General features: G+C 41.9%; 1 protein-coding gene across 1 annotated transcript in view; it reads left to right on the forward strand.

Annotated features, from left to right (window-relative positions):
- Nucleotides 1–12,486, forward strand: part of LOC109890128 (uncharacterized protein C20orf85) — a 48,197-nt gene extending 35,711 nt beyond the window's left edge. The window contains exon 4 of the mRNA XM_020482082.2: nucleotides 11,270–12,486. Coding sequence (XP_020337671.1) covers nucleotides 11,270–11,425 — 156 coding nt within the window. The 3' untranslated portion in view covers nucleotides 11,426–12,486. The remainder of the gene's footprint in view (nucleotides 1–11,269) is intronic.
- Nucleotides 12,487–14,739: the final 2,253 nt, after the last annotated feature.

Below are 14,739 nucleotides of genomic sequence, written 5' to 3' on the forward strand. Positions count from 1 at the left end.
TGTTCAAGGAGCTTTCTGTTTTGGTTGGGTTATTTTGCCTATAAACCTTTAGGCCTACCTATAGAAAAACATTTTTAAAACAACTCTGCATCTCTGCCCAGTCTGGCAAGAGTGGCCAAAAGGGTGGAGAGGATATTCTCCGCTGCTGGCTGGCTGTCCAGGTACCATTGCTTGAGCCTGAAGCCACAGACTGGGCCAAACTTCTGTTTCTAAAAATGAATTCAAAGGCACTAATAAATCATTTAAAGTTTAATTTGTATTTTATTCTAAGTAAGTCACAACCTATACAGTGGGGAGAACAAGTATTTGATACACTGCCGATTTTGCAGGTTTTCCTACTTACAAAGCATGTAGAGGTCTGTAATTTTTATCATAGGTACACTTCAACTGTGAGAGACGGAATCTAAAACAAAAATCCAGAAAATCATATTGTATGATTTTTAAGTAATGTCATGCAATAAAATGCAAATTAATAAGTATTTGATCACCTACCAACCAGTAAGAATTTCGGCTCTCACAGACCAGTTAGTTGTTCTTTAAGAAGCCCTCCTGTTCTCCACTCATTACCTGTATTAACTGCACCTGTTTGAACTCGTTACCTGTATAAAAGACACCTGTCCACACACTCAAACAGACTCCAATCTCTCCACAATGGCCAAGACCAGAGAGCTGTGTAAGGACATCAGGGGTGAAATTGTAGACCTGCACAAGACTGGGATGGGCTAGAGGGCAATAGGCAAGCAGCTTATAAGGCAACAACTGTTGCCGCAATTATTAGAAAATGGAGGAAGTTCAAGATGACGGTCAATCACCCTCGGTCTGGGGCTCCATGCAAGATCTCATCTCGTGGGAAACCAATGATCATGAGAAAGGTGAGGGATCAGCCCAGAACTACACGGCAGGACCTGGTCAATGACCTGAAGAGAGCTGGGACCACAGTCTCAAAGAAAACTATTAGTAACACACTATGCCGTCATGGATAAAAATCCTGCAGCGCACGCAAGGTCCCCCTGCTCAAGCCAGCGAATGACCATCTGGATGATCCAGAGGAGGAATGGAAGAAGGTCATGTGGTCTGAGGAGACAAAAATAGAGCTTTTTGGTCTAAACTCCACTCGCCGTGTTTGGAGGAAGAAGAAGGATGAGTACAACCCCAAGAACACCATCCCAACCGTGAAGCATGGAGGTGGAAGCATCATTCTTTGGGGATGCTTTTCTGCAAAGGGGACAGGACGACTGCACCGTATTGAGGGGAGGATGGATGGGGCCATGTATCGCGAGATCTTGGCCAACAACCTCCTTCCTTCAGTAAGAGCATTGAAAATGGGTGGTGGCTGGGTCTTCCAGCATGACAACGACCCAAAACACACAGCCAAAGTGGCTCCGTAAGAAGCACCTCAAGGTCCTGGAGTGGCCTAGCCCGTCTCCAGACCTGAACCCAATAGAAAATCTTTGGAGGGAGCTGAAAGTCCGTATTGCCCAGTGACAGCCCCGAAACCTGAAGGATCTGGAGAAGGTCTGTATGGAGGAGTGGGCAAAAATCCCTGCTGCAGTGTGTGCAAACCTGGTCAAGAACTACAGGAAACATATGATCTCTGTAATTGCAAACAAAGGTTTCTGTACCAAATATTAAGTTCTGCTTTTCTGATGTATCAAATACTTATGTCATGCAATACAATGCAAATGACTTACTTAAAAATCATACAATGTGATTTTCGGGATCTTTGTTTTAGATTCCGTCTCTCACAGTTGAAGTGTACCTATGATAAAACTTGAATGAATATCCAGCGTGGTCAGCAAAGTAAACAATAGCTCATCTGCAAAGGGAGGCCTTCCGGCGCTGACAGAGATGGCCGCCTCGCTTCGCGTTCCTAGGAAACTATGCAGTTGTCCTAGGAAACTATGCAGTTTTTTGTTTTTTTACGTGTTATTTCTTACACTAGTACCCCGGGTCATCTTAGGTTTCATTACATACAGCCGAGAAGAACTACTGAATATAAGATCAGCGTCAACTCACCATCAGTACGACCAAGAATATGTTTTTCGCGATGCGGATCCTGTGTTCTGCCTTACAACCAGTGTAACGGAGTGGATTACATGCAGCGACCCAAAAAAACGACTCAGAAAGAGAGGGAAACGAAGCGGTCTTCTGGTCAGACTCCGGAGACTCCCTAGCATTCTTCTTGCCAATGTCCAGTCTCTTGACAACAAGGTTGATGAAATCCGAGCAAGGGTAGCATTCCAGAGGGACATCAGAGACTGTAACGTTCTCTGCTTCACGAAAACATGGCTAACTGGAGAGACGCAATCCGAAGCGGTGCAGCCAGCGGGTTTCTCCACGCATCGCGCCGACAGAAACGAACATCTTTCTGGTAAGAAGAGGGGCGGGGGCGTATGCCTTATGGCCAACGTGACATGGTGTGATGAAAGAAACATACAGGAACTCAAATCCTTCTGTTCACCTGATTTAGAATTCCTCACAATCAAATGTAGACCGCATTATCTACCAAGAGAATTCTCTTCGATTATAATCACAGCCGTATATATCCCCCCCCCCCAAGCAGACACATCGATGGCTCTGAACGAACTTTATTTAACTCTCTGCAAACTGGAAACGATTTATCCGGAGGCTGCATTCATTGTAGCTGGGGATTTTAACAAGGCTAATCTGAAAACAAGACTCCCTAAATTTTATCAGCATATCGATTGCGCAACCAGGGGTGGAAAGACCCTGGATCATTGTTACTCTAACTTCCGCGACGCATATAAGGCCCTGCCCCGCCCCCCTTTCGGAAAAGCTGACCACGACTGATCCCTGCCTACAGACAGAAACTAAAACAAGAAGCTCCCACGCTGAGGTCTGTCCAACGCTGGTCCGACCAAGCTGACTCCACACTCCAAGACTGCTTCCATCACGTGGACTGGGAGATGTTTCGTATTGCGGCAGATAACAACATTGACGAATACGCTGATTCGGTGTGCGAGTTCATTAGAACGTGCGTTGAAGATGTCGTTCCCATAGTAACGATTAAAACATTCCCTAACCAGAAACCGTGGATTGATGGCAGCATTCGTGTGGAACTGAAGGCGCGAACCACTGCTTTTAATCAGGGCAAAGTGTCTGGTTACATGACTGAATACAAACAGTGCAGCTATTCCCTCCGCAAGGCTATCAAACAAGCTAAGCGCCAGTACAGAGACAAAGTAGAATCTCAATTCAATGGCTCAGACACAAGAGGCATGTGGCAGGGTCTACAGTCAATCACGGACTACAGGAAGAAACCCAGCCCAGTCACGGACCAGGATGTCTTGCTCCCAGGCAGACTAAATAACTTTTTTGCCCGCTTTGAGGACAATACAGTGCCACTGACATGGCCTGCAACGAAAACATGCGGTCTCTCCTTCACTGCAGCCGAAGTGAGTAAGACATTTAGACGTGTTAACCCTCGCAAGGCTGCAGGCCCAGACGGCATCCCCAGCCGCGCCCTCAGAGCATGCGCAGACCAGCTGGCCGGTGTGTTTACGGACATATTCAATCAATCCCTATACCAGTCTGCTGTTCCCACATGCTTCAAGAGGGCCACCATTGTTCCTGTTCCCAAGAAAGCTAAGGTAACTGAGCTAAACGACTACCGCCCCGTAGCACTCACATCCGTCATCATGAAGTGCTTTGAGAGACTAGTCAAGGACCATATCACCTCCACCCTACCTGACACCCTTGACCCACTCCAATTTGCTTACCGCCCAAATAGGTCCACAGATGATGCAATCTCAACCACACTGCACACTGCCCTAACCCATCTGGACAAGAGGAATACCTATGTGAGAATGCTGTTCATCGACTACAGCTCGGCATTCAACACCATAGTACCCTCCAAGCTCGTCATCAAGCTCGAGACCCTGGGTCTCGACCCCGCCCTGTGCAACTGGGTACTGGACTTCCTGACGGGCCGCCCCCAGGTGGTGAGGGTAGGCAACAACATCTCCTCCCCGCTGATCCTCAACACTGGGGCCCCACAAGGGTGCGTTCTGAGCCCTCTCCTGTACTCCCTGTTCACCCACGACTGCGTGGCCATGCACGCCTCCAACTCAATCATCAAGTTTGCGGACGACACAACAGTGGTAGGCTTGATTACCAATAACGACGAGACGGCCTACAGGGAGGAGGTGAGGGCCCTCGGAGTGTGGTGTCAGGAAAATAACCTCACACTCAACGTCAACAAAACTAAGGAGATGATTGTGGACTTCAGGAAACAGCAGAGGGAACACCCCCCCATCCACATCGATGGAACAGTAGTAGAGAGGGTAGCAAGTTTTAAGTTCCTCGGCATACACATCACAGACAAACTGAATTGGTCCACTCACACAGACAGCATCGTGAGGAAGGCGCAGCAGCGTCTCTTCAACCTCAGGAGGCTGAAGAAATTCGGCTTGTCACCAAAAGCACTCACAAACTTCTACAGATGCACAATCGAGAGCATCCTGGCGGGCTGTATCACCGCCTGGTATGGCAACTGCACCGCCCTCAACCGTAAGGCTCTCCAGAGGGTAGTGAGGTCTGCACAACGCATCACCGGGGGCAAACTACCTGCCCTCCAGGACACCTACACCACCCGATGCTACAGGAAGGCCATAAAGATCATCAAGGACATCAACCACCCGAGCCACTGCCTGTTCACCCCGCTGTCATCCAGAAGGCGAGGTCAGTACAGGTGCATCAAAGCTGGGACCGAGAGACTGAAAAACAGCTTCTATCTCAAGGCCATCAGACTGTTAAACAGCCACCACTAACATTGAGTGGCTACTGCCAACACACTGTCAATGTCACTGACTCTACTCCAGCCACTTTAATCATGGGAATTGATGGGAAATGATGTAAATATATCACTAGCCACTTTAAACAATGCTACCTTATATAATGTTACTTACCCTACATTATTCATCTCATATGCGTACGTAGATACTGTACTCTATATCATCGACTGCATCCTTATGTAATACATGTATCACTAGCCACTTTAACTACGCCACTTGGTTTACATACTCATCTCATATGTATATACTGTACTCGATATCATCTACTGTATCTTGCCTATGCTGCTCTGTACCATCACTCATTCATATATCCTTATGTACATATTCTTTATCCCCTTACACTGTGTATAAGACAGTAGTTTTTTTGGAATTGTTAGTTAGATTACTTGTTCGTTATTACTGCATTGTCGGAACTAGAAGCACAAGCATTTCGCTACACTCGCATTAACATCTGCTAACCATGTGTATGTGACAAATAAAATTTGATTTGATTTGATGTTGGTGGACGTTGGGCCATCAAGTAATAGGATTATTACATTAGCATGACACATTACACTGGTTACAGCACAACACCACATCCTATGTATGTAAAGGTTGCTGTTGTGACATGTACTTATTTGGTAGTAATGTCTTTCCACCCCACATTTGGCTGTAATCAACAGAACATTGATGGTGATTCACAACCCTGGAGAGCATTGAAGAAGATGAGGTGGTTGAATTCATAAACGTACGTCGTCACTGTAATGTACGCTTTTTCCATTAATAATATATTATCAAATCAAAATAGTTTATTTGGCATACGCACAGGAAACAGTGGGGTGTATACGGGAATATTACATTGCAATGTACCATGTACGATTGAAGTAACAATTTGTTTCATGATTTCCTACGTCAACCTTAAATGCACAGGATAGTTTGGACCTGTTGGATGGAGGAAACAGCCATAGATGACGAACAGCCTAACCCTTCAGCTACATGCATCGCCATAATTGTGTCAATGTGATGTTCAACCTGCTACACCAGAAACCTACTAAATCAACTTTATTTCTCCTTATTTCAATTCACAAGATAGAATGAACGCATGTGTGTGCCATTGATTTTATTTGACCATTTAAAATACTTTAAGAAGCCACACCAGGCAACCAATATTAATACCAAATTGCAGAGGATTATATACACAAAAAGTCATTGTGGTCCTCTATTGGTAGGCAAGTGGCTGCAGTGCCAAACACGTGACATGGGCACTCTGTGCCATAGAATCAATCATGCACAATGTCCACATTTAGATCTATACGAAAAAAAATTGCATATATAAACATCTAACAAATACCTCCACTAGCGCAGATTGGCTTTACATGTTACACATCTCAACATTAACCAAGCCTTGCATTGGTATTTGAACCTAAGACTGGCAGAAACAGTTTTTATCTCAGCTAGGAGTTTATTCCACTCTACCAGTCGTATTTCAAAAACTTGTTCTGGCCAGTATCAATCTTGAATCGACATGGCACAAAATCTTTGGCACTGCCTCTCGTTGCGTAGGAATGACAGTCCCTAACAGTAGTGATATACAGTAGTTCTTTAGATACTGGGGGACTGTACCAGGCACAATTGACCCTTTTATTAATTGATAGCCACTGTAGTTCACAGAGCTGAGAAGGGCCAACAAGAGTCCGAGGGCAAAGAGCTACTGTACCAGATAGTGCACACCAGTGGCAGTCAGTGCCGTTTAAGATGAAGAGGACAACAAAACAATTCCATGAGCATGGCCTTATTTCTATTACAGAATATTGGATGACTCATTCATATTCCATTCACCCAGTTCAATGTAACAGTGATAGGTTTAGGTTACTACATGATACTATAATTTTCTCTACACCCATCATGAGGTTGCTAAAACCTAGCCTATGAATGAAAGTTTACAACGTACCATACCAGTCAAAGGTTTGGACACCTACTCATTCAAGGGTTTTTCTTTATTTTTTACTATTGTCTACATTGTAGAATAATAGTGAAGACATCAAAACTATAAATAACACATGGAATCATGTACAAATCCAAATATATTTTAGATTCTTCAAAGTAGCCACCCTTTGCCTTGACAGCTTTGCACGCTCTTGGTATTCTCTCAACCAGTTTCACATCCTGTGGCGTACTACATTAGCATAGAATAGCCCCCACGATATGCAACTTTTCAGGGAAGTTAGGAACCAAAATACACAGGCAGTTAGGAAAGCAAAGGCTAGCTTTTTCAAACAGAAATTTGCATCCTGTGCACAAACTCCAAAATGTTCTGAGATACTGTAAAGTCCATGGCGAATAAGATCACCTCCTCCCAGCTGCCCACTGCACTGAGGCTAGGAAACACTGTCACCACTGATAAATCCGTGCTAAAGGAGAATTTCAATAAGCATTTTTCTACGGCTGGTCATGCTTTCCACCTGGCTACCCCTACCCCGGTCAACAGCCCTGCACCCCCCCACAGCAACTTGCCCAAGCCTCCCCATTTCTCCTTCACCCAAATTCAGATAGCTGATGTTCTAAAAGAGCTGCAAAATCTGGACCCCTTACAAATCAGCCGGGCTAGACAATCTGGACCCTCTCCTTATAAAATGATCTGCCAAAATTGTTTCAACCCCTATCGTCTGAGATCCCCAAAGATTGGAAAGCTGCTGCGGGCATCCCCCTATTCAAAGGGGGAGACACTCTAGACCCAAACTGCTACAGACATATATCTATCCTATCCTTGAAAGCCAAGTTAACAAACAGATCCCCGACCATTATGACACCTCACGCCCGTTATAAATCCTTCTTCCTTTAGTGTTTGGGACTGGAATGTCTGTGTGGGCCTTCCTTATGGAGAATCTACCTCGGAACTCTAACATGCAATAAATAGACTTTGGGACATTATATTTCATCAGCCAAAATGGTGGTAATAATGATAGATGGAATATGAAAAGGAATGTCGATTTTGTTATTTAATTAAAAGTTAAATGAAGACACTATAACGAAAACATTAACTTAAAGCGTTTTCATAATGTGTATGTGATGTTTACATACTTTATGTTGTGTAGAAAATATCCAGATGAAGGAGAATGTTTTGGTGACAATAAGACTGTGATTTTAGTTGTCTAAACAAGATCATAGCCATTTATAATACCTGGAAACTAGCTACGCCCCAGGTAACCCAGAGAGTGTGTCATAAAGATGGGAACGCCTTTCTACCCTGGGGTATAAAGCATGTGAGTTAAGAATTTACATACCAGACTAAGTTTACCACGCAGTGCAGGCAAGGTTTACAAGTAGTCGCGACCCCGAAACGCAACACGAGGTTGAAGAGGACAAAGGAACCTCTTAATAATAAATGCTACTGTATCTAAGAATGTGAATTCAAGAAGGACCAACTGGTTATTCTCTTCAAGTCATCGGTTGTCTACACAGCCCTCTTGCCCAAGCTGGGAGCGTCGACATGGCTGATTAGCCTCCCAAGAAGACCATTCTCACAGAACGAGTGCAAGGGAACAGACCACCAAGAGAAAGGACATTGTGACATCGTGTGTACAATCAGAGACTTACACCCGGTAACGAAGAACAGGGCATCGGCCAAACCAGGGTGTCAGCCAGGGCGTCAGCCAAACCTATCCCACTAAGTGGAACTCGGTCTATGACGAGATACCCAACGGAGACCAACACATAAATACATGCATTATAATTCTAACCCATAAGAGTGACAGTTTGAGGCATGGTATTAGGGCTAAACTAAGCATAGTTTACAAATGTATCCAAGTGTGCTTTTCTCTCATGCTCTCTCTCTTTAAATCTGTGTCATATTGTGTTGGTCAACTAGGGACCTGTTGCCATTTGTATTAAGTTCTAACCAATAACCTAGACTGTCTGTGTATGTGTATCTTATGTTATCATTTAGCTTATTAGTAAATAATCAACTACATTTGTGTGGTTTGTGCAGATTTACGAATTATGTCACGTTCAGAATAGAGGTCGGCCGATTAATCGGAATGGCCGATTTAATTAGGGCCGATTTCAAGTTTTCAAAATCTGTATTTTTGGACTCCGATTTTGCTGTTTTATTATTATTATTTTACACCTTTATTTTTAACTAGGCAAGTCAGTTAAGAACACATTCTTATTTTCAATGACTGCCTAGGAACGGTGGGTTAACTGCCTTGTTCAGGGGCAGGACGACAGATTTTTACCTTGTCAGCTCTGGGATTCAATCTTGCAACCTTACAGTTAACTAGTCCAACACTCTAACCACCTTCCTCTCATTGCACTCCACGAGGGGCCTGCCTGTTATGAAAATGCAGTAGAAGCCAAGGTAAGTTGCTAGCTAGCATTAAACTTATCTTATAAAAAACAATCTATCAATCATAATCACTCGTTAACTACACATGGTTGATGATATTACTAGTTTATCTAGCATGTCCTGCGTTGCATATAATCGATGCAACGCAGGGGGATGATTTAACAAAAGCGCATTTGCGAAAAAAGCACAATCGTTGCACGACTGTACCTAACCATAAACACCAATGCCTTTCTTAAAATCAATACACTGAAGTATATATTTTTAAACCTGCATATTTAGCTAAAAGAAATCCAGGTTAGCAGGCAATATTAACCAGGTGAAATTGTGTCACTTCTCTTGCATTCATTGCACGCAGAGTCAGGGTATATGCAACAGTTTGGGCAGCCTGGCTCATTGCGAACTAATTTGCCAGAATTTTACGTAATTATATTTAGACTTATGGATGCCACCCGTTAGATAAAATACCGAACGGTTCCGTATTTCACAGAAATAATAAACGTTTTGTTTTCGAAATGATAGTTTCCAGATTTGACCATATTAATGACCAAAGGCTCGTATTTGTGTGTGTTATTATGTTATAATTAAGTCTATGATTTGATATTTGATAGAGCAGTCTGACTGAGCGATGGTAGGCAGTAGCAGGCTCGCAAGCATTCATTTAAACAGCACTTTCGTGAGTTTTGCCAGCAGCTCTTCGCAAGCACAGCGCTGTTTATGACTTCAAGCCTATCAACTCCCGAGATTAGGCTGGTGTAACCGATGTGAAATGGATAGCTAGTTAGCGGGGTGCGCACTAACAGCGTTTCAAACATCACTTGCTCTAAGACTTGGAGTGGTTGTTCCCCTTGCTCTGCAAGGGCCACGGCTTTTGTGGAGCGATGGGTAACGCTGCTTTGAGTGTGGCGAGGAGAGGGACGGAAGCTATACTGTTACACTGGCAATACTAAAGTGTGCCTATAAGAACATCCAATAGTCAAAGGTATATGAAATACAAATGGTATAGAGAGAAATAGTCCTATAAATACTATACTATACTATATTAACTACAACCTAAAACCTCTTACCTTGGAATATTGAAGTCTCGTGTTAAAAGGAACCACCTACTTTCATATGTTCTCATGTTCTGAGCAAGGAACTTAAACATTATCTTTTTTACATGGCACATATTGCAATTTTACTTTCTTCTCCAACACTTTGTTTCTGCATTATTTAATCCAAATTGAAAATGTTTCATTATTTATGAGGCTAAATAGATTTTTATTGATGTATTATATTAATTTAAAATAAATGTTCATTCAGTATTGTTGCAATTGTCATTATTAAATTGCCCGATTAATCGCTATCGGCTTTTTTGGGTCCTCCAATTTTTTTATTTTATTTTACTTGGCAAGTCAGTTAAGAACAAATTCTTATTTTCAATGACGGCCTAGGAACAGTGGGTTAACTGCCTGTTCAGGGGCAGAACGACAGATTTGTACCTTGTCAGCTCGGGAATATGAACTTGCAACCTTTCGGTTACTTGTCCAACGCTCTAACCACTAGGTTACCACTAGACAATGTCATGCATATTTTGTATTTTTTTGTAGGGCCGCCCACAACCTGCGCATTCCTGCTTTAAGTTCAACGGCATCATAAACTTTACCCAGTACCAGGCCATTTTAGCCAAAAACCTGGTTGCTTCTGTAGTTGAGGCATTGAAAGGTATTGAAAACGGAGGTGCCAACAATTTTTACCTCTCTTTTTCAGAGAAAAAAAAAATATCTTGTTAAGCAAAATCTCTTTCTCTAAGGCATTGTTAATATAACATCATTTTCACATTTGTTGGAGCATACAATATACAGTAGCTCAGTATTTTTAATATAGTTTTTGCTCACCATTATCAACGGTGCCAATTATTTTTTACCTGACTGTTAGTTTCATACAATCATCAAATAAAGGTGACATTCTGTTCTGTCGCCTGCATATGAAACATTTGATCTCAAATCGAAACTGCTGGATTTTTTATTTTATCCTCACTGTTCAAATACATATGGATGGGAGTGTACATAATATTGCAAAACGTAGAGAATATGGTGCATTTGGGATGCAGACGGAAATGCTTGGCCATGCGTGACACTGAGGTTTGTTGCAGGTGGGACCCTCTCCCCCTGTTCCGCAGACCACCCAGGCTCTGATTGGCTGGCGCTCAGCAGTGCCCGAGCTGCAGCTGGAGCGCTACGGAAAGGTCAAGTGTGGGAAGAAGAGCTTTTTGAAGGAGCTTGGCTGGGCTTTCGACGCCTGCATATGAGGAACTCCCCCACCGCCCTTGCGGCTCAATATATGACTTTCCCTTATACTCTGCTCTTGTTTGTCTTTGTGTCCCTCTGTCGAGGTTTTTGCTCCCTCCTTTTTTTGTCTCAAATACTCTAAAGTCCTCTGATATTAGCACAGTCAGCTAAAACAAATTGGGATTTGATTTAACTCAATATTGATTAATACTAAATTAATACACAATCTTCATCTGATTTTATTTACTTCTGTCTCTCCTCACACTTCATTTTAACACAAATATTGCATACTATATCCAACAAAATTAGCGCAATGGGTACTTGATTTTGCTGCTCCAATGAAAATCACTTTATTATTCATAGGATATTATGTTCTTTCATTCTATATTCAATGGTGCTGTATTCCCACAAGTGTCATGTATTAGATAAAGGGCAATCTGCAGTTCAAACAAGCTTATATTTTGGGTTCTGGTGGGGTACGACAGACGAACTAAGCTCGTGATGCATAATAAGTCATGTTTGTCAAGAATCATTGGCCATATATCATGAATTTGAAGTCCAAAATGGATGTAGCAATCGCAGATTACCCATTTAAGGGCCAACATTTTTATTGAAAATATGTTGCTACAAAGTGTATATGAATTAGTGCATATTTATTGAGATGCATTTTTAGGAGGGTATAAACATTTTAATTTTAAACAATGTTTGTTCTATTTGCTAGCCTTGGTATAATTTTTCAATGGCAGTAGTTGACCAAGTAATATCAATGTGCCTTATCTTGCAATTGTTTGTCACTTTCATAATATATTTATTTCTTTATTTGCACAGTGTATTTGAAAGAATTTACATTAAAACCCTGGGTAGCAATATTTTACATGACATAGCAAAGTGTTATTACATAGTAATAATCTAAGATTTACTTTTTTGGTGGATTCATTAAATCAAGCATCACTTGACACCATTTATCAGCTGTGTTAAATGATTACCAAGTACCAGAAAGTACTCATAATGTCCTACAAAATACCAGGTAGGCCTAAATACCAATGAAAACAGCAGAGCAAAATAAAGTGCAATCAAAAGATTTGTTGAGCAGATTCATTCTAGCAAATGTCTTACCCATCGGGGCAACACATATGGCAATGTCACACTGAGCTTTTAATGCAAAGCTACAGCTGCACTGACATTTAAACAGACATGCTTTTTCTCTTTATGCAATTTATTAATACTACCTAAGGGCACAACGCATTACACACATTCCACATGTGGCCATCTACTATTATGAAGCTGTCTGGAATACAAGTCACACAGCTGTCTAAAAGTAGAGGGGGATGTAATAATGACAATTATGTTGGATAAATGTCTGCTATTATTACTGAATATAGCTAGTCTGACTCAATGAATCTAGATAAAGCTAAGGAGACTACTGATATTCTATTAGAATATGACTTTACTGTGAATGTTATATAAATTGAGGACAACTGAAAACATGTTTGTTTTCTGACTATTATTTCACCATATGTACATTGGGTACATATGCATACAATGCCCAAAAAATTGGTCAAGGTAGTATGATAGAATGGTTATTGGTACATGTGCTATGATGTATTGGCAATTTGGCACACAGACAGTGCTCTTAGCCTGACCACGCGGTGACTCTTCCTCTCAAACGTTCCCCCCAGTCTGCTAAACTGATGTGTCAGACAGACACACTAGTGGGCCTGTCCCTGCACTGACCTATCTATCCAACACGCATGCCATGCACCATCTCTCCCTGCGACCCTTACCCTGAGTTAAAAAGCCACAGACCCCAGTCTCCCACTTAACAACACAGACAGGCACTAAGGGGGTAGCCACAGGTCCACACATTTTCAAATGAATAACTTGAATTTGGAAGACAACATTTATTTTTTTAATGTCAAAAGGTTTTGTAATTCCAGTCATATTCTTTTGTGTATGTATGTGTTTGTTACTCAGCCCTGTACCTTGAGGCTAATGCCCCATATAGAGTAATTGAGTAATAGACACACTGAATGCAGGTCACCTGGGGTGGCAGGGTAGCCTAGTGGTTAGAGCATTGGACTGCAAGTTCAAATCCCTGAGGTACAAATCCCTCGTTCTGCCCCTGAACAGGCAGTTAACCCACCGTTCCTAGGCCGTCATTGAAAATAAGAATTTGTTCTTAACTGACTTGCCTAGATAAATGAAGGTCAAATAAATAAAAAATATTCAGATTATTTGTATTATATTTGTTGTTTCTTATCTAGGCTTGCCATAACAAAAGGGTTGAATACTTATTGACTCAATAGTTAATGACTCAAAAAATGTGGCACATAAGTCTAAGGGTAGACTTAGACAATTCTAGCCCCTTGGGCACTGCCATAGAGTTACATTAGAAGTGCCCATCCAAGAAGGCTCAATGTCATTGTCCACAGATAAAATTACGTCAAATCACGTTATATGTACAGTTGCTTTGATTGGATTGATCATGTCATCATCCTTTCAAAATCTTAGCTAGCAGTCATCATCATGAATCAAGTTAACAATCTACTGACAAATCCTTTTTAATCCTTGTCATGTGAAGATAAATAAGAACAATTATAGATAAAATGTACTCAAAACAACTTTTAACTCGGAACTGCAAAAACTTGACTTCAGTGAGTTCAAGACAACTGGGAAGTCAGGAATAAACGAGCTCCTGGGAAAATAAGTTTTGAACGGTCATCCGGCCTCTTTCTAGAGCTATGACCTGAAGATCAATGACATCATCATGATTCGATTTTTTTCTGAGTTCCCAGTTTTTTTGAAAGCACCATAAATCCAGAGAATGCCAGACTTTGATGACAGAATTTGCCCACGAAGGACCGCCGAGCCACCTTCCTGTTAAAGTGAGCACAGCACAACAAGGTGCCTGTGCCTCACCCTAATAATTTTGTCTATTTACCCCTCTTAATGTTGTCTACTGTTCTGACTTGATGGTGCACATGTAGCCTATAACCTATTTTAGAGAAGTGTAATCATCACATATTGTTAGAGCTCTCATTGTCTGCTTATATGCGCTCTTTATTCATCCTATGGTTCTGACTTGGTGTACAGGGAGAACACTGTAAGAACGACCCATGTTCTGAATTCTGTCGCTGTACATTTCAAAAGTGCTAAAAAAATAGTTATATTGACAACATCCATCCTAGCTCGTCCATTAATGTCTTAATCGAAATTACAGGTAGCCTCTTATCCGCTTGTCATCCCCCTTATGCCATAGTTTGTACATCTCAATTTTCATTAGAAACCACATTTGTTTAAGCAAGTCAACCATATCAGCTATGCTTTTTTTAAA

The sequence above is a fragment of the Oncorhynchus kisutch genome, linkage group LG5 (assembly GCF_002021735.2).
Source record: "Oncorhynchus kisutch isolate 150728-3 linkage group LG5, Okis_V2, whole genome shotgun sequence".
Classification (NCBI taxonomy): Eukaryota; Metazoa; Chordata; class Actinopteri; order Salmoniformes; family Salmonidae; genus Oncorhynchus; species Oncorhynchus kisutch.